Below are 27,319 nucleotides of genomic sequence, written 5' to 3'. Positions count from 1 at the left end.
AAGAGCGGTATGCTTGGATAGCTTGTTATCAAACTACCCCCAGACTTGTAGATCACTTTGTTAAGAGTCTGTCCTGACCCATGAAAATACCCCATGCAGAGCCATGGCAAGCTGTTCTGGGAGAATCTAAGCAGAAACTGGGGGATTTATGTTAGGATTCTGGTGGAAATGCCTCAAAAGAAATTGCATGTTCTTTATCATTCAAGTTATGGTCCCGATATTGATCTCCCCACACCACAAGAGGCCAGAAGAGAGGTAAGCTCTCTTGCCCAGGTTTCATTCTTGACTAGGAATGTAAGACAAACATAAGCCTGAGAACATAAAAAGAATGCTGCTGGATCATGGCAAAGGCCTATCTGCCCCAGCTTCCTATTCTCTCAGTGGCCAACCAGATAGATGCCCATGGGAAACCCACAAGCAGGAGCTCATGCTACAGCCTCTCCCCAGTGGGAACTGGTGCTCAGAGGCAGCATGCTGGCTTCTTGTCTTACTGTGTCTGGGCTACAGAAAAACCAAAGGCCCATCTAGTCCAGCATCCTGTTTGCTGCATCAGCGAACCAGATGCTTCCTGCATTCCCAGCAGCCGAGCCCGAAGGCAAAAGCCCTTGTGATTCAATGGTACACTGCCCAGGAATCTACAACAGCCATCATGAACCAACAGCTTGTTGATAGACCTCTTCACTTCGCTGAAATGGTCCAATCCCATTGTAAAGCTAGCTAAGCTAGAGGCTCTCATCACAAACAAATACTGCATATCCACTGCGTGTTGTGTGAAGTGGTGAAAACTTATTTTTAACCTCCAGCTAGGCACGCCTGCTCTATGTAAACTTGGGAAAGTGTGTATGACCAAAAGGTTTCTAACATTTGACACACAAGGCCATTGCACACAATTGCAGAGGGCCTTCTCGGTAGTGGCGCCCACCCTGTGGAACGCCCTCCCATCAGATGTCAAGGAAATAAACAACTATCTGACTTTTAGAAGACATCTGAAGGCAGCCCCATTTAGGGAAGTTTTAAATGTTTGATGTTTTATTGTGTTTTTAATATTCTGTTGGGAGCCACCCAGAGTGGCTGGGGAAACACAGTCAGATGGGCGGGGTAGAAATAATACATCATCATCATCATCATCATCATCACCATTATGTAATAAACAGAGATGCTCACTGCAAGTAAAAACAAGCATCTGCTGCTGCTGTGTGTATTGATTGTCTGAGATAACACTTGTACCATGCTTCACACATGGAGCTATTACTTGGGATTTTTATGCACATGTATTATTATTATTAGTGGTAATGGGCAGAAGTTTATTGCTATATATACATTCAAGGGCATGGAAATTTTCATCAGAAGGTGCCCCTGTGCTCTGTATTACCTTCAGTGTGAGGCAGTATGCCTCTCAATACTAAGAATGTAAGACAGGCCTGCTGGATCAGGCCAATGGCCCATCCGAGCTAGCATCCTTTTCTCACAGTGGCCAACCAGTGGCCTTTGGGAAACCTGAAAGCACAACTCAAGCACAAGGGAACCCTCCCACTCCTGGCGTTTCGATAACTGGTATTCAGAAGCAATACTTCCTCCAACTGAGAAGGCAGAGCACAGCCATCATGGCTAGTAAGGTAAAGGGACCCCTGACCATTAGGTCCAGTCGTGTCCGACTCTGGGGTTGCGGCGCTCATCTCACTTTACTGGCCGAGGGAGATGACGTACAGCTTCCGGGTCATGTGGCCAGCATGACAAAGCCGCTTTTGGCGAACCAGAGCAGCGCACGGAAACGCCATTTACCTTCCTGCCGGAGCGGTACCTATTTATCTACTTGCACTTTGACACGCTTTCGAACTGCTAGATTGGCAGGAGCAGGGACTGAGCAACGGGAGCTCACCCTGTCGTGGGGATTCGAACTGCCGGCCTTCTGATCAGCAAGCCCTAGGCATTGTGGTTTAAGCCGTGTGGTAGAGCATCTAATTTCCACTCAGAAGGTCCCAGAACAAATCCCTGGCATCTCTAGAAAGGGCTGAGAAAGAAATCTCAAAGAGATGCTGTGTGAAATCCCAAAGAGCCGCTGCGAGTTGTGTGTAGATAATGCTGAACCAGATAGACCAATAATAGTCTGACTCTGCACAAGGCAGCTTCCCATCTTCCTGATAGCTGCATCAGCAACAGAAATTATACACAGGACAGAGAGACACAGAGCAGCTTCTGAGGGAGTTGCTTCTAATTTAGTTACTCTGGGAAAGAATGGGGAAACAAACTGCACATGTGTTTTCCAAGGTTAAGTGGATTTGCTCCCAACTCCAGTTGAATTCCAGTTGGAGACCCAGGCTTCAAAACAGCAAGCAAATTGATTCTGCACATGCAGCCATTCCTAGTTTTCAAAAGCATTCTTTTAAAAAAACACACAACAAAAAAAGACAAAACACGGCAGAGTTTTATAAAGACAAAATAAAAGTAGAGAGGGAAGTCACCTGACTCTTCCCAGGAATGTATTGTCCTATAAGCCCAATATTGGTTGATGCGTCTGCAAGGGTTGGGGGTGGCAAAAGGGACCCTCCTCCCATAATGAATAATTATCCCCAGATTCTTCCCCCAACACACACTTCTTAGAAAGCTTGCAGTGTTCGGGACTTTTTAATTTAGAGAAAATGAGAGTAAGAGGTGACATAACAGATGATTATAAAATTATGCATAGCATAACAAAGTGGATAGCAAAATGTTTTGCTTCCGCTCTCATAACCCATGGACATCCATTGAAGCTGAACATTGGAAGATCTGGGGAAGAAAAGAAGCAATTCTTCATGCATTGCAAACTATGGAACTTGTGATGGGTCTACTCTGAGTAGGACTAGTACTGGAAGCATACGCTGTAGCACTGCAGTGGCAGCGGAGTCAATGGGAACTGTTTTGAACTTTTGATCTCAAGCATTGCAGTCCTCAAGTTTTTGACATTCAAGCTGGCTGAATCGACTCAGCTGGGACTAACTGCCATTTGGCACCTCCTTTCCCCCAAAACGACCCCTTCCACTGGGTTGCATGGGCAGAGGGCAAAGTGCAAACAGCAAGGCCCTTCTTTATCAGTTGAGAGAACCTGACCATTTGGCACTTCCCATCTCCTGGAACAGTCTTATGCAGTAGCTATGTAAGCTTTGGAGGACAAGTCTATTAATGGCTACTAGCCATGGTGACTATATTCTACCTTCCCTGTTGGAGGCGTTATGCCTCTCAATACCGGCTGTTGTGACTATCAAGTGTAGAGCGGGCTGTTGCACTCAGGCCCTGCTTGTGGGTTTCCCATTTAGGCACCTGACTGGCCACTGGGAAAACAGGATGCTGGACAAGAGGGACCCCTTGCCTGATCCAAGCAGGGCGTTTCTTATGTTGTTTCCTTTGGATTAGCTCAAGCAACTTCACAACTAATAAGGCTGGTGCCATTCCCAGCATGGGATTTGTGCACCTGACCAATGGGATTGTTTCAAAGTTAGTGAACATAAGATGACATCCTCAGTTTTTGTTCTTAGACTGAGGATATTGTAGACTCCAACTCCTATCCGACCTGGACAACATGGCTAATGACAACGGACAATGGGAGCTGGAGTCTAGAACATCTGGAGAGCACCATATTGACTGTCTCTGTCCTTGATCCTTCTAGGATTCAATGGCCAAGTAGGCTGGCTTCACCCTGCCCTTCTCCCCAAACTAGTGTGAAGTAAATAAAGGCATCAACTCGCTCTGTAACATTATCGCTCCTGGAATGTGGATCCACTACTAATACTAATTAGTCATACCTCGAATTGCGTACGCTCCATGTTGCATACGTTCGACTTACGGACCTCCGTGGCCCGGAAGTCCTCCCCGGAGCATGCGCAATGTGCAGGTGCGCAAAAGCGTTCTGCGCACTTCGCGCATGCGCAGAAGTGCAAAAACACGCAAACTTCCGGGTTTTTTTGTTTTTTTTGGGGGGGGGGTTCGTGTTAAGCACACCCGTGTTACATAGCGCGATCCGGAACGGATCGCATGTGTAACACGGGGTATCACTGTACTACTAATACTAAAAGCAGCAGCCGCTTTCTTGTTAGGACTGGATACATATATATAGCCTAGAAACACATTTTCTGGAGTAAAAACAACATTATGTTAGTCCTGCTCAGAATCATACCCTCTTAAGCTAATGAACATTAATTTCAATAGGTCTACTCTAAGTAAAACATAATTTAATACAATACAATTTAATTACTCTGAACAGTATATTAAGAAATATTCTGTTTCTTCCATCATTGTCAGAAATGTGCAGAAGTTATAACTCAAAGGCAGCTACATCTTATCAGAGAAGTTTGGCGGCACAAAAGGAAAGCCTGTATTTTAGTCACTATCTAAAACGACATTTTAATTTTTTTAAAAAAACAACAACATATTTTCCCATTCATAATGATGCTGAAATATTTTATTTGCTTACAATCTCAAAAACAAATTAGTTTGTTTCTTCTCACCTGTCTTGTTATTGTTTCTATCACAATAACTTATTTGATTCATTACAAATTGAAACATGTCCTTAATATGTACACATGGAGACCTTGTTTTTCGTTTCCCTCTCTGAATATAGACTGATCTTTTCCTTCCCATTAATTACAAAAGCAGCCCCACCCGCAATAAGAAATTTAAAATAAAAAAATACAAACTACAGGCCTAGTTTTCTTTAGTGCAATGCTGCAAACAGTAAAGCCATAATGAAGGAATAAATGCAAATGCCGTGTCTTGATGAGTCATCGCCCAAATTTCACACCACTCTGAAATAAAACCCTAAATGCAACCTGTCTGAATTCAATACTTGGAATTCTCCATGCACCAAAATGTCATTTGCTACCTAAACTCATGACAGTTAACACTATTGGGAGGCAATATAAAATGTTTGCAGACTTCAAAAAAATAAATAAATGCAGTGCTTTTAAAATCTTTTGAAATCATTTGCGGAATCCATCTGCTGGCACAAAGTGCAATAAACAACAAAGGCAACTAAAAATACTTCCACGGTGTTAAAGAAAGAGAACCATATTGTTCTCCCAACATGTCGGATAAAGCAAAAACATGAAAACCTTAAAAACTCAACTTGCCAGCAGGTTATTTTTCTCCTTCAAGTTTTAACTAACTTCTGGTTTGAAAAGGACCGACACAGCGGAGAAAGAACTGTCAAATCCCCCTGCCCCGAAAAGGAAATTGATGTGACCGTTCTACTCTTTGAGCGAATGAAGGGGGGGTAGAGGGCAGAGAACACACACACACACACACAAAACTTTAACTGGAAGTCTGGAAGCTGTTTAAATTGAGGAGGCAAGCACCAGAGCTTGGGGGGAAAAAGGTCACACAGACATACTTGCTGGTATGACACTCCCTTCAGTGAGAAAGCATTAGGAACGTTTCTTAATCCTACAAGCAGGAACTTGGGGGGGGGGGGGTAAGGAAGGAAGAGAAGAAAAAAGTTTGCCTTTTTTCATGCCACTCCATGCCACACACCCCACCTTGGATTTTACCTTCATGGAGAGAACGGGAGAGATGGGAGAGAGAGGGAGGCGAAACTTCTTACCTTTCTTGGTTTTCGGAGAGTTCCTCTTGCTGCGATTGCTGGCTCTCTCCTCTTCGATAGCAGCTGCTATCTCTGGGTTGTCTTCCCCATTGTACCACACCAGGAGCTCCTCGCCTGGCTCAATTGGCTGGAGGAATAAGAAGAGACAAGCAGGACACCAATCAAGAGGAAGGTTGTTAATAAAAAAGAGGTGGGGGGGAGAGAGAGAGAGACAGAGAGAGAAGCAGGCTCAGGGCCAGAGGGCGTGGAGCTTGCTGTGCGGATCACAAACAGCTGTACTCTGCACTAAGAACAGATTTCCTAACTGCCTGCCTGGCCAAACAGGAAGGACTCTTTAACCCTTGGTGGCTTGTGCAAGCGCAGCGTCACAAGGGAAGGAACAGAAGAGAGGAGAGAGAGAGAGAAGGGGAAAAAAGAAAGACAGACAGACAGAAAGAAAGAGCCGGTTGCACCACACCCCTCTGCTGGAAGGAGGACTGCATTTATCCAGTGCATTAGCATGACTTGCAGATTGCACCGAAACTCCAGCTTGCTTTGCTGTGAAATCTGGCACAAGAGCTTTAACCAAATGGCAGACTGGGAGAGAAGCAAGCAAGCTTTCAAAAAAGAAAAGAAAAGAAAAAAGCACAAGAAAACCCACACCGCTCCAAATGGCATCGGCTCATTTCAACAGGTTCTTCTCAAAAGACGAGGAGGAAAAATGAACAATGCATTTGAAAGGAAACAGAATTTTTCACATTTTATTTTAAACATCTCTAGGATGTGCCGTTTGACCTCCCATATTTTCTGCTGTTACAAGTAAGCGGCTCAAACGTAGTGATCTACACACATAAAAGGGATTTAAAACACAAACATAATGACAATTCTAAAAACTTCAGGAACAGAATGGTCTTCTCTTAAGAAACAGAATAATCCCCCTCATTTATTGGGGAAAGGACGTTCCTCCAATGGGACACCACCACTAAAATGTCCCTCCCTCCAGTTCATCCATCCCTCTGACTTTGATCATAAATTTCAGGTGGATTCATAAAAGAGAGTCCCAACAATTATCTACGACCTTGGCATCTCTTTACACATCAACCCCCCCACCCCCAGACTTCATTCATGTATTAGATATATTTATTTCCATTCTACAACAGCACCCTCCCTGCCACAGCAATATAATAAGATCAAAATATGCAGTGCAGGAAAAAGCCCAGCAGATAAAAAGTACCCAATTAAGCACAGGGTCAATTCAGTAAAACTGATTAACCCAGCAGGCCAGACACCAAAGAACGCAAAGGAACGAGACTCTCTCTCTCTCTCATGCTACTGGCAGGGCAGAAAATAGGAACGCACGCCCCCCCATTGCAAAGACCAGATTTTACAGAGGGGTATAAAAACTATTTTGCAAGGCCTTTATTTGGCTTCTTCCCCCTGCTTGGATTAGCCTCACAACAACTATTTGCAGTAAATTACCGGTAGGCTGAGAGATAGAAACAGGTCCAAGGTCACCCAGCAAGTGGGGCTTTGAAGCCCAAGACCCCCCTCCCATTGGAGGTAGCTGTCAGAACATTTGTGCATCTAGCTTAGCAGACCTAAATCAGCCTTTAACAACTTGGTGCCCTCCAGAACTTTGAGACTACAGTTCCCTGCACTAAAGTAAATGAAGACTGCCCACCTTGTCACCTTGTCTGTCTGAGCTTTTGAGACTTGTTAACTGATAATATAATTATACACTGATAACAAAATGCATTTTTATTTATATCTGCCAGCCTTTTAATAAACATTCAGGTGGGGATATAAAAGTAGATTGCAGAATCAAAGAATGCAAGGGACCACAAAAGATCACTCAGCCCAACCTCATGCAAATGTAGAAAACCTCTTACTAAAACGCCTCTTAACATATAAGTGAACACATGTTGTAATTTCCCTCCTATATACACACAAACCTTTTCCAGCCAGTCATGATGTGATGTGATACCCAAGTACATTTACCTCTGATCCCTTACCCTGTATGGAAATTGTATATATTGGGTTGTATTGGATGCTAGTACTACTCAGAGTAGATTCAATGAAATGAATGGTAGCGGCCACTGATTTCAATGCATCTACTCTGAGGAAAACCTAGTTGGCACAAGCCATTGACTATAAAAGCTGAAAGCTCTGTGACTTTTTAAATATAAAATAAACTTGAGACTGAACTTTTGATTTCTGGAGCCCCCACTCCGAAACCTGGTGCAGGTGACTATGCAACAAAGAATACATACTTTTACAAACATAGTAAGAGTCCTGCTGGTTCAGACTGAAGGGTGCCCATTTACTCCAGCTTCCTGTTCTCAGTGACCAACAAAATGCCCATCAGAAAACCCCAAGCAGGACAAGAATGAAACGATACTCTCCCCACTAGTTTTAGCTTATGTCAGAGAACTGCAGGACAGAAAACACTGTGACCTGATAAGAGTATCAACTGTTTTTACATTCACTATCATACAGTCCTTTATTGAAAGTTAACAACACTGCCCAAAGTCTCCTGAGTAAGTTCATGACCAGGCATGTACACAAACTTTCTGGGCCATGCCGACATATTCTGATGCTCCCCATCCACCATAGGCACTGTAATAGAAGTCAAGGCTGCTTTTAAGCGATAGCATGAATAGCTAGTCCAGAGCAGCTTCTCATATGAATTTGCACACAGTTGTTCTGATGCGATTATTTTTTCCACTATACCTGGTCTCTATGTCGTTTTGCAACAATGTAGCTGTAAGAAGGTAGCTAAAATACTTTAAACAGTGCAATCCTAAGCATGTCTACTAAGACGTAAATCACATTGTGTTCAAGGGGTCTTAATCCTGGGAATGCACACATAGGATCTCAGCCTAAATGCAAGATGAATCACTGGGCCCAAGGCAGCATCCACAAAGAGTTTTCAAAACACTCAAATGTAAACTTCCTGAACTTCTGGAGAAATATGCAACTTATCCCTTAGATCAATATCCATACCTGTGGACTGGAATGTAGCCAATCTAACACCAGTTTTGTAAAAGCGAACCATGGGGAATTCAAGGATATGCAGGGAGAAAAAGAGGGAGAAGGATACTAGTTGCTGGAAATCACAGGAGGGGAGAAAACTCTTGTGCTTGTGGGTTTCCCACAGGCATCTGGTTGGCCACTGTGAGAACAGGAGGCTGGACTACACAGATCTTTGGTCTAATCCAGCAGGGCTCTTCTTATATTGGATCAAAACTAATCCTTTTATTGGATCAAAACACAATTCTAAAAAAAACAATTTTACCATATTTTCAGAACACTTTTCAACCATTAAGATTCTCAAAGAGGTTCAGAAAAATAAAATAAAATCAGATTTTTAGCACAATTAACAGAGCCATGATACCAGGTGCTCTCAGTGGTATTAAGCAGGTGGTATTATCTTGTTCCTGGCACTGCTTCCTTGGAAAGTCAGTGGTGGCCTTCCACCTATATAAAGAATCTCAAATCACATGTCTGTTGAAAAAACTGACAGCTGACACTCAAAAGGCTGAGTGCCATAAGTCTCCTCCTCTCCAAGAATAAACAGGTAGTGGAAATAATTTAATTTTGTTACAACTTCCTAATAATTCCTGGATCTAGCTGCTCTGAAATTGTGATGAGGTGACTTATTCAAGGATTAATAAAAAACCTCATTCTAATTACATAGGCAAGATAGCAAAACATAAAAGGCTGAAGATACACAACTCTAATGGGGAAAACATATTAACATTAAAATGTGTTTGGCTAATTATCATTGATTAACAATTTGATTAGATCACAGAAGTCTACAATTTGACACACATAGGTAAGTTTTGTTCAGATTTTGACTATAGCAGAAGATTAGTATAAATTTAGAACTGACTGAGAAAGGAAAACGTACTCTACACAAGTGTGCAGTGACATAGAATTAAAAATATCCAAGGTACCTTATAATATTTTTAAAAGTCAACTATGATAAACAGCAACATTAAACACCACCAACACAAAATATCAACAGCAAAAGGAGCCAAATAAAACAACACAGAAGAAGAAACGGTATCAGGTAATTCTGTAGTCACCAATGCAACATTTGTAACCTTTTTCTCATAATTTCTGGTGTTTTGGCTAATTTTATTAACATTAAACTGTTTGTTTCTTAACATGATTACAAAAATAATCAAGAAGGATGTCACTGGCAGTTTAAATGTTTTCTTGTTAATGCACCTTAAAAAACCTATGATCAATGTAACAGTTTTGCAACCTCAAGAATTTACCTGTAACTTGGATATGTGTTGTCTCGAAAAGCATGGACCAATTCCACCCCCACCCCGCATCAACCGCAATATACATAAAGTGCAAGTGTTTCATGGCCAAGTGTCAAACGTACAGTAATGTTTATTGGAAACAATGTAGGAAAGGTTTTCTGGGAAATGACCAGGGACCAATGTAACATAACCAAGGTACTTGTCAGGGTGTCACGTTGAGCCAGAAGAGGTTTAGTCATGCTAGCTGCATGACCCGGAAAGCTGTCTGTGGACAAATGCCGGCTCCCTTGGCCTGAAAGCGAGATAAGCACCGCAACTCACAGTCAAGTTTGACTGGATTTAACCGTCCAGGGGTCCTTTACTTTTTACTAGGAACTACACCATTTTATTTTATTTTATTTTTTAAGAGACAATTCTTGGCTTATGACTTACAAACCAGAAGAAAAGATAAGGCACCTAAGGGAAAGAGGAGTGGAAGAAGAAACAAGAATACACAGCTATTTAATTGGAGCAACACTTCATTAAAGGGGGATAAGCATGACTTCAAGATGGCTAGCATGTCAGAGCAGGGTCAGAAAAGGCCACAGGGTCTCTCCCCCCCCCTTACATACAGAAGAGTGGAGATCCTGGCAGTAGAAAGGACTGTTTGACATCAATGTTAGGGATCCCTCCAGAAAGTTCAAGGACTGCACATCACGAAGCAAAATGATGGGTCAAGCAGCCAACTAGGGATTTATGGGCTGTATCCCACTAAGAACAGACCCACTGAAACTAATAGACCTAAGTTACTCATGCCCATTAATTTTAATGGGTTTAATCTGAGTAGGACTAACCACTGAATACAACCCTATGCCATAAAACATCAGACGCAATGTATTGCAATTGCACATATCCCTCAAATGGAACATTTAACTGTGGTCACCAATCTATTTCTAATGTGGCCCTTATTCAGTTTATTTGGAAAACCTATACCCCACCCTTTCAAATGCATTTGAAACAATGATGGACCACAACTTTAAAAAATAAATAAATGCAAAGCAAGCAATCTTACCACTGAACTACAGTCTCTTGCAAAGAGATGTATGGGAGACCCCCCAGAGTTCCTGAGAAATTGCTGAACAACTTTTTAAAAAGTCATACTTCTGGCCCATCTAGCCTAGCACAGCTCCCCACCCCAAAGAGCTATGGCTATGCTTTTTACCAGAGAACTTTTAAAGTGGAAGATGCCATGAATTGAACTTGAGAGCTTCTGGCTACCAATCGGGTACTCCGCCACGAAGCTATGTTGCATCTCCTGTAGCAGCAGGCTGCACTTTTGCACAGCAGCAATGGGAAGACAGGGTATTGAAATTTGTACAAAGGCAACTGATATAGGCACAGAGGCACTGCTACCTTTAAAGTTTTGTAGTAGATGGTTCTGTTGATCTCCAAAGGGAATAGGTTCTGCTCCTTTCCTGAGCGAGCCCAGTTCACATAGCGCAGCCAGTTCCCCTTCTCTGGATCTGTGGCATCAACACACATCCATCCCAAGTTTGGGTAATAGACCTTGTGAGGTTGAACGTATGTGTGCATGGAGACAGAGAGGAGGAAAGAAACAAAAGTACTCATTAATCACGAGAGCATGCACCCATCGTCTCAGTTTCAAAATGTGGGTGTTTTATATGACTGGGTCCATATGGAGCACAATGGGATGATCCCCAGGAGACTTAAGACCACCTACTCACATGGCTGTGCTGACAGGAAGTTGCTCTCTGGAGTGGGAAGTTTGGGCTTTAGGCCTATTTTTTGCTACTCACTGGTGGTGGTGTAGAAAGGGATGTGCAGCAACAAGACCATTGACTTTGGAATCTGTCTTAACTACTGCATCTGCGTTAGATTAAGGCTGGATGCGTAGTGAAGCAGAATAAGCAATAAGGACAACTTTTGCAGACACCGTCCTGCACAATATTTATTGAGAATTTACAAGAGAATCCTTGCCTTCCTGGCCTGCAAACGAGAGGCATTATTGCAGCTCAAGGGCACATTCCGGCACTTGAGGATGTGGAACAGGACCAGCAAGGAATGGCCTGAGGAGTCTTCCGGGGGCAAACAGGGATGCCCAAAGGGTCACACTTGGCCCCCAGGCAGGACTGAGGTTTCTCACACTTGCTCTATACATCAGTCATGATTTTATAAGCATTTATTGCGTCCCTCTTAGTAGTCTCTTACCCCTACTTCTCAGAAACTAAAAAGCAGACAAACCATGGCTTGGTCTAAAAATGCCAGCTACCATAGCAAGAGAGTTAAGCTAAATTTAAAATTTAATTACATTTCTGATTTGCCTTCGGTGATCCTTAAAACCAGGAGAAAAACTATCTACAGTTTATTTTATATGCTTTATTGCTTGATAGTAATGCTGTTAGCCACCATGAGCTACTTTTAAAAAAGGATTATAGAACTTTCAAATCATTATATATAAAAAAAGGAATTGCCCATCAGTCACTGCTTACCTCCCACATGTACACATTGCTTTTAACCTGAGATCGTTTCTTCTTGTCACCAGCAAACGGACCAAACTTTCTGCCTCTGAAAATTGGCTTTGTTGCCCAGACACCTGAAGATCAAATGAGGAACCACAATCAGACTCTTTGGCAGTACAGTATTGCATGCTTCAAAACCATGCAACACTGCGTAACGGCAACAAAGCGATTCCATAAATACACTGTAACTTTGCCTGGCTAAATACAGTCATACCTCATGTTGCAAACGCTGCGGGTTACGTTTTTTTGGGTTGTGCTCATGCTAAACCCGGAAGTACCGGAATGGGTTACTTCCGGGTTTTGGCGCTCGCGCATGCGCAGACACTAAATTGTGCTTCACGCTTGCGCAGAAGCGCCAAAACGCAACCCATGCATGCGCAGGAGCGGCGCTGCGGGTTGCGAACACTGCAGGTTGTGAACGTGCCTCCCGCACGGATCACGTTCACAACCCGAGCATCCACTGTAAAGGGTGGAACAGCAGAGTAGCCAAAAAGAGGTGAGGGGGAACAAGCATATTACAAAATGGCATGCAACTAAGAGCAAAACACATGAAACAGAAAAAGCAGTAAAATGCCAGGATGCTGATGACTACATAATCTGGGACTGAGAACTGGGAGGGGGGCAGTAAAAATGGGTAAAATCTGCTGGGAGAGGGGACCTGGATCAAGGCTCTGAAGGGGTCAAACCATAATTACTAAATCTCCAGCTTTCATTTTTAAATGAAAGGTTTGTAGAACCTGAGATATAAGGCAAAATGGACAGGCACACTTCTTTTTTGGAGGGGTGGGGAGAAGAAACCAGCCTGTCCCACTTTTCAATGTTCCACTTTACACCTCCTCCATCCCTGGGAAACATTCCTGAATACACCCACATTTCCTGGATGACCTTAACAGACAAAACCTGCTCTCATGGGACCCAGATGTATCTCTTTGCGGGCAGCTTGCTAATGTCCTCCATGGGGGCAATTTCAACGATAGCAATATGTGTAAAGCCTACTCATTCATAGATGCCTCTTCTACACCTCAACTCGCCACCCCAAGGAAAGCAAACTGTTTGGTGGCCACAGATAAGTATCAGGGTTTTAGAGGTGTGAGTAATGTCCATACACCAACTGGGGTTAATAACTTGGAAATTCTTTGTCCAAACCTCAAAACAAAACATTTGGCTTTGGGCTGCCATTTGCCAGCAGTGCTGCTGATGTAAGTCCACCTCAAACCAGGTAGTGCTGCTGAATTTAGAGTGCAGGAGACAATATATGGCACTAAATTGGATACCACATTTCAAAACATGGGCTGAGGGTGCATCATCTAGTCACCCTGTTGTAGCAAATCCTGAGAAGGACTCCACCCCGCACTCCCTCCCCAGGTTAAACATTCTTCAGTTCGAGCAGCCTCTCTGCCCACAGCTTGTTTCTAGATTTACTTACCAAGCCGTGTCTTGTCAACAGCAGATGGGAGAAGTCTCACTTCCTCAGGAAGTCCTTTAAGCACGTGCTCAGGTACGTCGGCCAAAGTCTCAACTGATACTGAAGGCTCCGTTGAGTTCTATGAAGAAAACAAAACGAAACAAAAAATGGAAGGGGACAGCCCAACAGTAAACACATGGCAGAATCTGGCAACCCACCTGCATTACAATTGGCAGCACGACACAATAATCCATAAACAAAGCTGTGTTGCAATAGCTGGCATTTCAACTTCACATAAACACTAGTTTACCAAGCACATTTGAAAATGATGATATTAAGAGAAACACTGCAAATCCTTCGTCCAAATCATAATCTACTCAGTGATGCACCAGATGCTGTGACGGCCAGCAGGATAAGTGACTTTTTAAACTTAGAGAGGGTAGGGCTATCGCTAGCTACCAGACATACTAAACAGAAATGTAGCTTTCATTTTCAGACACACAATATGCAGGAACAAACAAGGAGGGTGGGATGTCTCCAACAGGGTTCTGCTTGTTGTATAGTTCTTATTGTCATTCCTTATAAGGAGTCTGCAAAGCGGATTATGATGGTCTACATCTGGGCTTTATTCTAGGTGATGGATCACAGCTTTTCCTCAAAACCATGTTCCTCACCTACTACAGACTCCAGGCCTAAGCATCTCTACCTGTATTTGAATATATTCTCCACCCATTGCCCCCAAGTATTGTGGGATGGCTCTTGACTTTGGAAGCCAATTGTGTACTGATATGCCCCACCAAATTAAGCAGATATTATCTGTGCACCCAGCATGTATATCTAAAGAACAGCATCACTGCCAAGGAATAATTCTTTTTCTTATTCCTCTGAAGCACTGCTATTCAAAAGGGATTACAAGGCTAGGCACAGGTATGTGAAGGAAATTACTTTTGGAGCACTTAGTTTAATAGGAAATATAGCTACCTTCCTTTCAGTCAAAGATATATGCTTTACTCAGCTTCCACTCTAGTTATTACAGAAGCAACAAACCAAGGTATAGTAAAATAAAGCAAAGATATAGGCTGCGTTTGAACATCACAGTATGCCAGGGCATCCATAAAAAATCTCAGCAAATACCTATTTTGTGTTAAGACATGTTCCCATGGCAGCTACTTTGTGATAGGCCATGCCCCCTTGACAGTCATTTTGTGACTGGCACCCACAACATTCTCAATATTCCAAATGTCCCCACTGGTCCAAAAAGACTGGTGAACCCTGCACTAAACAATAATTTAGTGTGATGAAAGCTAGCTTCAGTAAGCCTGAGGGTTATGTACTCTCCTCTTGTTCTCCAATACAGTTGTGAGAAATGAGCATTCATCCCATTTAAACACAGAAGAGCGAAACATCTGAACCCTAAACTGCACTTAATACTAACTATTAAACTATTTGTTTAAATAAAACTGTTTGAAGCAGGCTTGTTTCAGACAAACCACAATTAAGATGAAGCAATTTCTTGGGCTTGCACATAAGCAGCTGTGGTTCATCTATTCCAGAAGTGAAATTATCTAAGTCAGAGAAGTGATGGTGAAGGGGTGTGCAATGCAGGAACCCGGGGCTTCATAGTTTAAGTAAAACAAGCTTCACTGTGGTTAATAAAATCATATTAATACTTATAAATATGTATGCAAAACCCATTTGCTTCAGTGTTGCTTGGCCAGGATTAAGCTATAAATATCAGTTTGTCTCTTAATACCACTTCCAAACATGGTGTATATCAGAAATCCCACAAGGACTACACTTTGGGGGGGGGGGTGCATTTGCATCGTCTGTAGAAGCAAGTGGTGAAATTTACCACAAAATAAAAAATTTAAAAATCCTTCCAGTAGCACCTTAGAGACCAACTAAGTTTGTTCTTGGTATGAGCTTTCGTGTGCATGCACACTTCTTCAGGTACACACATGAAAGCTCATACCAAGAACAAACTTAATTTGTCTCTAAGGTGCTACTGGAAGGAATTTTTTTTTTTTTTGTTTCGACTACGGCAGACCAACACAGCTACCTACCTGTAACTGAAATTTACTACAGTAAGCAAGAAATAGCTACAAAATACAGAGATGTGAGAGAGAAAGAAAGAAAGACCGACCAAGTATGCCATAAGGTTAACAACTAATACTTCAGATATTAAACAGCTTCCCTCTGTGGGCAACAGAACGTGGAAAGCTGCCTTATACCCACTGCAGTGCTTTTTACTGTGACTGGCTGTATCTCCCCAGGGTCTCAGGCAGAAAGTCACCTGCTACCTGATCCTTTAGACTAAAGTTGCCAGAGATTGAACCTGGGACATTCTGCATGCAAAACACATACTCGATTCCACTAAGGTATTCTCCCTCTTAGCATTGTGGCAACCTTCGGAGTATGTTTTAACATACACACTACCATTAAGCCTACAAGAGGACCTGATGACTCTTCTGTGGCAGTAGCTAATATAGAACAGAACGATGCAGCTGTTACTGGAAGGAGTCATTGGGAGTCGTACCAGTGCTCCAGCAATTCTATCAGTGTCCCAATGCCTTCAGCTCATCAGCATTCTTCATTCTGGGGCTTTGCTTATGAAGCAAAGTAAAGCAAAATAATTGTTCCTCACCCCACCCTGTACTCTACAAAGAGGCCCATGTGTTCTGAGCAGTAGTGGAGGCAGATCCAATTTACCACTGTGTTTAATTTTCAAGGCAAGGGCATCCATCTTTCTCTGTCCTAGTAACCCATGGTACTGCTTGAAACATGCTTACACCTAACTCAGTCTAACATGACTGGATTTCAATCCTTTGTACGTTCATTAAGGTATAAGCCCTTCTGGTACACAGAGGAACCCATCTGAGCAAATATGCAAGGATTGCACTGTAAGTGTGCTTTGACCCCTCCTGCTCTCCATCTTCAAGCAGCAAAGTTTGGATCTTTTTCGTCAGACCTTGAAATGTTTCCTCCACAAAGCACAAAGATAGGCTGGCTAGTAATCCAGTATTTGTGGGACCCTACTCATTTGGATAAGCATGTAGATTAAAAAAAATAAAATCTGCCAGAATCGCTCTCAGCAACAGCCTACATTCAGTTTACAAAATGTGGGTTCAGTGGAGCCAAAGAGCAGAGGTAGGCAACCTGGGGCTCGCTAGATGTACCTGGACTAAAACTTTCATCATCCCTGGCCATCAGTTATGCTAGCTAAGGCTCATGTGCAATGTTAGAAACTGGGGTAGAAAAGCTAGGAGCCAAGTGGCTTCTGGGACCTGGGTTGTGGGCACCAAAACAGAATGTCTGGTCGCCACTTGGGCTGGGGGGGTCGGCAACACTTTTTATTATTTTGATAAGCATGAATTAATATGCAATCCACATAAGTGACACATTGTTAATTGCACATTTTTAGCAGAATTTGTTAATGCATGTTTAATTTGGTGTTTACAATAAAAAATATTGGTACCAAACTTCAGTTTTCAAAACACTTTACTCTTAATTGTTGAACTCCTTAATATATTGTCTACCCTTAACATATACTTCGAGGCTTCAAAGCACATACATTTCAGTAATCCTTGAGTGTCAGCCAGGTGCAAAAAATGGTACCCAGACTTGTTGAATTGCTCACAAATGGAGAATCTTTAGGCGCAAAATGTGTCTGACGCCTTGCTAATTTCTAACCCTGCTCATGGAGGTCAGAGTCTAAGAACATCTGGCCGGCAAACACATTCCTTATCCTTCACACAGAGATGTACTCAAAAGCAGGTCAATTTAATGGAGTTTACAAGTCACAAATTAAAAATCTGCACAAAACGTAACTATTTTAAAATGCTGATTCCTTCTTAGAAGAGAACTAAAGGGTTTACTGACAGAAAGAATAGCTAAGTGGAAATGCATGTTACAGCTGTGGCTTTTGCTTAAGAGTTCAGAGAAGCTTAATTACGACTCCAAGTGATCATCTACCCAAGCAGTGCTCAAGACCCAACCTATTTAATTTCAACAGTTCCTTCTAATTATTTATCTCACCTGGAAAGGATCTATGTAATGCTGGCATGTGGGAGAGAGGAGCATATGAAACATACAACTATCCTCTGAATACCAGGGGAATGAAACAAGATGCCCTTCACTACAAGTAGGTATTTCTACATAAATCTGTGCATAAAGACCTGGTATTCAATTTTGCAGCAAGCAGATATTTATTTACTCATCGAGCACAGAAAGGTAACCACTGGCTCTGTGGGTATCAATGAACTGCAAACCCCATCACCCCTGACCATTAACCACACTGAGGCAACAAGTGGCTTCCTCCAGCTAAGAATGGCACACCAACAGTGACACCTCCAGGACAAAAATAGCCGGGCCATGGTAAACCACCTAATTGTGCAGCTGAAACATGTAGTGGGTGAGCCTGCCATTGAAGTATGCTCAGGAAAACTGGTTAGCAGCCTAGCAGATGTGGTCCTGAGCACAATTTTAAGTGCTAGTGCTAAGTTTTAAAATCATAATGCCGCCATATGAGCCTGCCCTATTGGTACATGTGTTATCCAAAGACCTTTGTTCATCTTCTGAATTCAAGAATAGTCTTTTCACTTGTTGAGGCAAGCATAACATCCTCCCCAGGAAGGTTTGCCTGGCATCAAATCTGATGTCCTTTTGACAGCTACACAACAACCTTTGGGGACTTCAGCACAATCACTGAGCTCAGCAGTCTTCTTTTTCAGGCTCAGCACCCACCTTTAACCCAAACAAACATTTCAGGACCCATTTATCAACTGATAACATATGTTTCTATGATGCAGTGCTGCTCTTGTGACCCACCTTAGGTAAGGCCATGACCTAGCTGGTTTTTATTTTGAGAGATTTGTGAGTGCTTTTATTGCTTGGTATTTTGCAACTTTTAAAACTCTTCCCTTGATTTTTGCTTGCTGACAAAAGGCCTGTTGTATGTATGTATTGTGCACAAATACAACAGCTGCATAGGTGAGGAGCTGCATATGTTAACTTCAAATTCAAACTCTTAGCTTTCAGTATAGCAACTAGTGACCACGAAGGAGACTTTTTCAACTATAAAGAACCACCCTATATGGGGAATAAACTTTAACATGGCGAGGGTCATTAGATGTCATCTTAACATGCTTTCCCCAGTGATCCGCTGACAATCAATCAGAGATGTCACGTTGGTAATTAGAGCCCCGAAATTCTATTAATTGTTCTCCTCTACAGCTTGTGCCAGCTCAGGCATAGGCAAACTCGGCCCTCCAGATGTTTTGGGTCTACAACTCCCATCATCCCTGACAGCTGGTCAGGTTAGCTAGGGGTGATGGGAGTTGTAGTCCCAAAACATCTGGAGGGCCGAGTTTGCCTATGCCTGTGCTAGCTCTTACTAGTGGATGTCACCTCCCTTTTTCTTTAAAAAGTTTCATTGGAAGTCTCACCATTGGCCAGTTTAGCTCATTATTGTCTTCAAAAACTCAGGGCACCACAGATGATGGTGATGATTTCATTTATGAATCGCTTCCTATGAAGCATCTCAAAGCGATTTCAAAATACAGAAACAACTTACATAATAAAAACAGTTAAAACAATTGCATATATGAAAACAATTTCAAATCCAATACGGCCTTTGCCATGACTACTGTTGGATATCATTGTTTTGGACCACATCAGCAGCCATGCTGGCTGGAACTTATTGTAGTCCGAAACATCTGGAGGGCACCCGGTTGACAAAATCAGCAGTTCCCTTTATCACTACACTGACTGGCAGCAGTTCCCCATCTCAGGCAGAGGTTCTTTTCATGCCTACTTGGGAGATGCTGGGAATTGAACCAGGGACCTTTCAACTGCAAAGCTATGGCCTTCCCTGTAAATCAGTTCTGCCTTGTGGGAGGTGCCAGCACTGGCTCCAAAACAGAGTTGCTATGAAGATAATACGCACAGTGGAGGGTGGCCGGTGTATAGTTGCCGTGTTCTCATTGCAGGAAGGGCAGGAGATAAAGGTTATAAACATACACCAGTAATATCCACGTAAATAAATACATCCACATCATCTGTCCACTATCATAGTCAACCCTCCATTTCAATTCAATGGGGGAGAAGGAAACTTGTTTAATCAAGGTCACACAGGTATATAAAGACTGCACCGACTGTAGGCCATGTCAATATCCACATGTGAAGTTTGCCAATGTCCTTCTGCCAACTTTTGTTGCACCAGTACGACCACTAGTGGAGTACATAGCAGGGGTGGGGTGGGGACAACTTATGAGAAGAAATAGTCCAAATCACAGCAGAATGGCTACTAGGAGGATTCTAGTGTGGCAATCCTACCACACTGAGTATCCTGCGACAACATTTTAGCTGTGCCCTATCACCCAGGCACGTTCCTTTTCAAGAGCAATGCAGCAGCAGCATCTGTATGCAATGGAATGGGACAGGAAGTGGGAAGGTAATAGCTTTTCAGATCCCACATCACCCTGGTTTTGCTTTTAAGTAGATGCATGCTCTGGCACAGGAGGGAAAGGGTGCAGCATACAGCCTCCAATGATTTCATTTAATAATGATGCTGATGCTAACGATGCTCTTATTAATTTAAGTTCACAAAATGCCATTGGCAGAGTGAGAAGGATAGGAACATCGCAAAGATTCAACACGACACTAGCACAAATACAATGCAAATAAAAACAGTGACAAAAACTCTCTCTAAGGGAAAGTGCCACCAAATTCTCTATAGGTATCAAGATTGTAGTTTGGGTGCAGACACAATTGGCGTTTTCCCTTTCTCCAAAGTGCAACCTGGAGTGGAGATGGGCCAGACTATGAAGGACCAATGACCTGGGGGCTGGGTAAAAGGGAGTGGTTGTGATATGAGGACACCCTCTCTTCTTACTAATAAGCTCATCTCAAAAGAAAGTGGGCATTTTAGATACTGTATTTAGGTGTGGGTCTTCCTGTGAGTCCAACAACACAGGAGCGCACCAGATTGAAGAAGGCTAGCATAAAAGACCACACTCTCAAACATGCAAAAATACGTAGCTGGAGGACCATTTAATCAGTTCCAGGGTTTCATGTTGAAGGCATGCAAATATCTTTGCTTAACGTCCCTCTCTTTTTTGGGGGGGGGGGAATTATATTAATTATGGAGCTAAGATTGAAGGGAGGAGGGAGAAAGTGTGAACTCAAGTTTCTGATTTTTTTAATGGCCTAAAGATAAGTATTATTCATGCAAAATAACTAAAGCTTTCTTAGAGAATAGTGCTCTTGCAGAAGGGGCCAGTGAAATTATTCTACAATCTAGTTAACTGAACACAAATCAATTTTCAAATAATGGAACTTCACAACCAGAAAGAGGGAGAGAGAAGGAGAGAAAAGGACGTTTAGCATTGAAATAATGAAGATTTACATTTTGGATTTCAGTTGGGATTACTATTTTTACCAGAAGACAGTAAGTATAGATATGTATGCTAACATCTGAGCAATTATATTTTTGAGAAAGTCTTGCATTTAAACTCACCTGATTCATTCTGAAATCCTGTTGCATACAACAAAGTTGATACATGCAACAAAGTAACTCCTGTGATTACATGAACCCTAAAAAGAAAAACAGACAGTTGTCATGTGTGCCTACCTTCAGATTTATAACTGATTTGAAGCTGATCCTCTTCAAGTTAGGAGGATAGCAGCAAACTAGAAAACTACCATTTTTCACCCAACATTTAAAAAAAATGAAATAAATAACTGTAAAGGCACCTAAGCTGCATGACTTCATAGCTAAGTTTCAAAACGTTATAGTAATAATTAGCATTTATGTAGCACTTTCAAGTGCTCTAAGCACCTTACTTGCATCCTTGCATCACAACAACCTGATAAGTTGGTCTGCAGACTAGGGAGGGGCATGGGGGAACTGGAGCTGAGATTTGGTAGATTCACTAAGTCACCTAAGGAGAACCTACAGTAGAGATGGAAGGCTTCACTTCCCATCATCCCAGCCAGCAAGGTCAGGGATGATGGGAATTGTAGTCTAGGAAAAGCTGGAGGGCCAGAAATTATTCAGCCCTGCTCTATGGCATAAGAAAATCAAGCTGATATTTTAAATGAATTTTCATATTATTATTTTTAAATATTCACGTATGTCAAAGCTAAATTGCAAGTCCCCTCAAGGAGTCTTGCCTTCTCATATTTGAAGGCAATGAATTCAAAGTAAGTACACTAGAGACAACTCACCATCTTTAACATGGGGTGTCCACCCTATTTAAATGACATTAAAGGTAAAGGTAAAGGGACCCCTGACCATCAGGTCCAGTCGTGTTAGACTCTGGGCGCTCATCTTGCTCTATAGGCCGAGGGAGCCAGCATTTGTCCGCAGACAGCTTCCAGGTCATGTGGCCAGCATGACTAAGCCGCTTCTGGCGAACCAGAGCAGCACACGGAAACACCGTTTACCTTCCCGCTGGAGCGGTCCCTATTTATTTACTTGCATTTTGACGTGCTTTCGAACTGCTAGGTGGGCAGGAGCTGGGACCAAGCAACGGGAGCTCACCCCGTGGCAGGGATTCGAACCGCCGACCTTCTGATCAGCAAGCCCTAGACTCTGTGGTTTAACCCACGGCGCCATTCAGCTACTCCTATTCAGTTTATAGGGAAGTGTGGATACCACCTTTGAACCTGCAGAACATGGTGTGCCTCTACCCTAAAAAGCATGTTTCACTATTGCTGCAAAATAGTCACAGCACAGGTATTCTACTCAAACTCATGCATCCTGTGATTTGGTGGGGTGGGGGGGGTGGGGAACAGAACAGTCCATACTGTGGTTGAAAGCAGACTCACATTCTGGGAAATTAAGGCAGAATGAATACAGATAAGAATTTAACAAGTGGTGCCTTACCATACTGTGCATTTAACAAAAAAGAAAGAGAAGGTCATGTTCAACCTCCAGCATCTACAGCTAAAAGAATCAGGGAGCAAGTGGCCTGGAAGCCTCTCCTCTATCTGAGACTAAAGAGCTGCTGCCAGTCAACCCTACTAAGTAGCCTAGATGGACAAATATTCTGAACTTGACACACAGTTTGCAACATTAAGGACCCATTCACTTGATTTTGTAGCTCCATAAAATACTCCACAAATCAAGCCATTAAAAACTGAAATAAGACGTTAGTCCCCAATGCTGTCAAGAGTTTAAAGGCGTGGCTTAACTTTTAATCACTCACATTTGAACAAGATGTTCTAACTATTATAGTTGCACAAAGAGTACAAGTGGTTTCACTGACATTGAGGTACTGTATATTCTGGTGTATAAGACTACTTTTTAATCCAGGAAAATCTTCTCAAAAGTCGGGGTTCGTCTTATACGCTGGGTGGAGAATCTGCGGCCGAGTACTGTATATCTCAAACTCTGTATTTTAACTGGAAAAGTTGGGGGTCGTCTTATACGCCCAGTCGTCTTATACGCTCAGTCGTCTTATACGCCAGAAAATACAGTAATTGTTTTAAAATGTGCACAAAAAGAAATAAGCCGCATTAAGCCAACATTTCAGTGCTAACATCCCCAATCACCTCCCTGTCGCTGAATTTTGCATACACCCTGCAGAGAAAGTAATATGTGAGAACAGAAACTGACTGAACATACAAATCACCTCAGCAATGTGATGAACTGTTGTAAAATGACCAAGGATGCTTCCTTACACTTAAAATACACTTTCAAATGCAAGGCAGCAATGTTATCCAACACCAAGCACAATACTGCCCATGGTTTAACTCAGCTATCCCCAACCTAGTGTCCTCCAGATATTTTGGACTACAACTCCCATCATTCCCAGCCATTACAGCTATATGGTGGATGCAGTCGGAAACACCTGGACGATTCAAAGTTAGCATCGTCTGATTTACATTAAGTGCAATACCACAAGATCAGGGATTGGGAACCTGCAGCCCTCTGGATGTTGTTGGACCACAATTACAATCATCCCTAGTCATTGGCCTCACCGTCTGGGGCTGATAAAGTCCAACAATGTCTGGACAGCTATAGTGTTCCCCATCCCTGTTCTAGATTGCTGTTATGAATGTCAGGGTTGAGCATTTCACACATTTCTCTGTGTACTTTCGAGTGAAAGAAACCCACACCTGAAAGCATTCCAATCTGCTAGCTATACTGAACAAGCAGAGAAGAAAAGATCAACATTCACAGGGAAAAGAAAAATGGAACACTACACAAACACTACCATGTATCTCAGTCTTAACACTAAGGAAACTCTAAGGAAGGAGAGTCCACAACCTCCCAAGGAGTCCATTCCACTGCCATACAGCTTTCACTGTCAGAAAGGTCTTCATGATGTTTAGTTGGAATCTCCTTTCTGGTCACCATGTGACAACCCTTGAGATAACTGAAGATGGCTATCATATCTCATCTCAAAGTCTCCTCTTTTCCAAGCTAAACACACACACAACTCCCTCAACCATTCCTCATAAGGCTTGGTTTCCAAACCCTTGATCATCTTGGTCGCCCTCCTCTGCACACATTCCAGCTTGTCAATATCCTTCTTAAATTGTGGTGCCCAGAACTGGACACAGTATTAAGGATGTGGTCTGACCAAGGCAGAATAGAGCACGACTATGACTGCCCTTGACCTGGATATTATAGTTCTGCTGATGCAGCCTAGAACAGCAATGCCTTTTTTTCTGCTGCCGCATCACACTGTTGACTCATGTTAAGCTTGTGGTCTACTAAGACCCCATGATCCTTTTAATATGTACTACTGTCATTGCTAGTGTAAAGGTAAAGGTAAAGGGACCCCTTACAACACTGACCATTAGGTCCAGTCGCGTCCGACTCTGGGGTTGCGGCACTCATCTCACGTTACTGGCCGAGGGAGCCGGTGTACAGCTTCCGGGTCATGTGGCCAGCATGACAAAGTCGCTTCTGGCGAACCAGAGCAGTGCATGGAAACGCCATTTAATGCAAGTGTACTCCATCTTATTATATCTGTGCATTTTGTTTTTCCTGTCTAAGTGCAGAACCTGACATTTGTCTCTACTGAAATTCATTTTATTAGTTTTGACCCAATTATCAAATCTGATATGGCCACATTGAATCCTAATTCTGTCTTCTGCATGTTTAGTCCTTTATCCTGCAGGTATCATCTTTAGGGGTGATATCTCAAGAATGTCACATTCTTTCCTATCAACCACTATAGTTGTCCAGTACCACAAAGTGCTATTGAAATCCCTTTTGAAGGGAGATGGTTTCCCTACAAGAGACTAATGCCCCACAGGAGGCTAGTGCATAGTATGGCCTAGCATTTGCAGTATAATACTGATACAATAAAACAAGATCTTACTCCTATATTCTATGTTAAGTAATAATCACCACCCCTTGACTTCACAAACCCAAGGAGTATCAGAGTTGTACCAAACAGGTTGGATGAATTTTTATGCATCCTGATTCTGAATACCACAGAGTGGTTGAAAGGACTATCTCACACTAGCTAACTTTGGGTGTGTACACAGAGCAGATAAGGAGATAACAGCAGGCCAACTTCTGCTTTGTTTCAGAGGATGGGAGCACTGAAATGAAAAGGCTATTACAACACACACATATCCCTGAATGCACTTCTCTTGTGTTAAGAAGTGGAGTTGTGTTATTAGACACTGCTATTCATTCTTTTTTATCTTTTATTTTTATTCTCCTTGCCTTTATGACTGTTTTTACTATCTATTTTAGTCTGTTGCTTTGTTTAGTGTATTTGAAAACCCCAAAGTTGAAATGGTTAATTTGGGGTTCTCATCAGCTGTACGCCATAATCATCACAATTATAACAAATAAAGTCTTGACATATCTTGCTTTGCATGTCATGAGTCTATCTCATATATTAGTTTCACCTTTTAAGTTGAATTACTGAAAGAAATGAACCTTTCCACGATATTCTAATTTTTCGAGTTTCACCTGTATATGCCTCAAAGATATTCATTTTCATCCTTTTCCTTGTATGCTTATCATCATTACTGTTACAATTACAACTCCTGGCTCTTCTCCTTCTACTGACACTATACAAGTGACTCAAAATTCAGAGTACAACAGCAGGACCCCTAGATTCCTTGTGTCTTTATTTCCAGGCACTCACTCTGGCTTTGGGATGCAATGGGAACGATTGATACATCTATTCATTCCAGCTTTCAGCACAACTCCCATTCATGCTAAAGTCTCACCCCCAATCCAGAACCTAACTTCTGTGAGGACGGGGGATTCCTCCTTCAGTCAAACTCCCGTCTAAGGGGGAATTAAACACACACACTTTTATGCAACCTCCTGCAACCAAGCTTTGGGTGGGTGTGTTGGGGGGTTCTTTTCAGAACCACTCAACTCCGTACTTCAGACTAAGTTGTGAGCATGGGAACAGAGCCCCACTTCTTCCCATTATAACAAAATCCCCACCCTTTACTATCCATTTACGCACCTCTGCTTTTAGCAGGGGGCAGGAATCCTTTCCGGAGGCGTCCTCCCACCCATCCTCTAACTGGGTGCAAAATATTCACCGCCACACTCATTCATGTACATATCCCATCATTCCACGATTCGGACATGAAGGCAGGGAGGGAGAAGACCCCTTTCCCGCCCCACGCTTATCTCCTATGTAAAACACGACACATGCACATGAACACGGAACTCTACTTATACACAACACCACGTGTGGGGTGGGGTGGGGTCTGGGGTCCCCCTTGCAGACCTACTTCCCCAACTGAGATAAAATACCACACACACACACGCTTTAGCCCTATTTCACCAACCTATCAATGCACGACTAACACTGTTCAAGAAAAAGCCCCATCCTTTTTGGGGCTTGGGGGGGGGGTCGTCCCCCCCCCACAAAAACCCTGCAATATGAAAAAACAACGCCCCTGAATCAACACCTCATCCTTACCCTACCCCCACCCCAAATCCCTTGCACCCCTTGCGGGGTGGGGAGGTGGGGAGGTTTCCCCGGAAGCGGTGTGCTTGTGTTTCCCCCTCGCAGTGTTACTCCCAATGGGGCAACCCCTGCAACGAGACACCCCACGCCCCCCACTCCACCACACCCCTCCCCATCAATGCAAGCCTCATCTCCCGCCGGCCCCCCCCAAATCAACGCCTCCCTCCCCCAGTCCACTTTTGAGTCATGTGCGGGGGTGCCTCCCCCAATTAGGATAACCTCACCCCAATTCACCCCTCTCACCCCTCCACCGCATCCCACCCCATCCCCACCCTATGTCCACCCCGCTTCCTTTGGGGGAAGAGGTTGCGGCTGGCAAGAAGTGGAGGGTGTGTGTGTGTGTGTCTCTTCCCCCCCCCCAAAAAAAAACACAACCCTTGGGGCGAAATCCCCTTCCCCACCCCGCCGAGCCCCCTTCGCTGAGAAGGGAAGAAGCGGCGGGCAAGTGGCTGCCACCTTCACCCTGCCCTCGCCCCCCTCGCCCCGAGCCGGCCTTTACCTGCGCTGCCCGCCGCCGTGGCCGCGGCCTCCTCCCCCTTCCTCCGAGAGCCGACCCCCGGCTCAGCCCGAAAGGCCCCACAGGGCCCCTCGGCCCCCTCCGGACG

General features: G+C 43.2%; 1 protein-coding gene across 2 annotated transcripts in view; it reads right to left on the bottom strand.

Annotated features, from left to right (window-relative positions):
* Positions 1 to 27,319, bottom strand: part of PRDM2 (PR/SET domain 2) — a 47,275-nt gene extending 19,956 nt beyond the window's left edge. Inside the window, exons 1-6 of one of the 2 annotated variants that reach the window (XM_033156486.1) lie at positions 27,214 to 27,319; positions 21,266 to 21,342; positions 13,771 to 13,888; positions 12,315 to 12,418; positions 11,218 to 11,370; positions 5,573 to 5,699 (exon numbers count right to left, since the gene is read on the bottom strand). In XM_033156486.1, coding sequence (XP_033012377.1) covers positions 5,573 to 5,699; positions 11,218 to 11,370; positions 12,315 to 12,418; positions 13,771 to 13,888; positions 21,266 to 21,310 — 547 coding nt within the window. In that variant the 5' untranslated portion in view covers positions 21,311 to 21,342; positions 27,214 to 27,319. Of the gene's footprint in view, positions 1 to 5,572; positions 5,700 to 11,217; positions 11,371 to 12,314; positions 12,419 to 13,770; positions 13,889 to 21,265; positions 21,343 to 27,213 lie in introns of those variants that run through there. The other variant, XM_033156490.1, reaches the window with a different exon arrangement.

The sequence above is a fragment of the Lacerta agilis genome, chromosome 8 (assembly GCF_009819535.1).
Source record: "Lacerta agilis isolate rLacAgi1 chromosome 8, rLacAgi1.pri, whole genome shotgun sequence".
Classification (NCBI taxonomy): domain Eukaryota; kingdom Metazoa; phylum Chordata; class Lepidosauria; order Squamata; family Lacertidae; genus Lacerta; species Lacerta agilis.
This window is presented reverse-complemented; position numbering and strand designations above follow the sequence as displayed.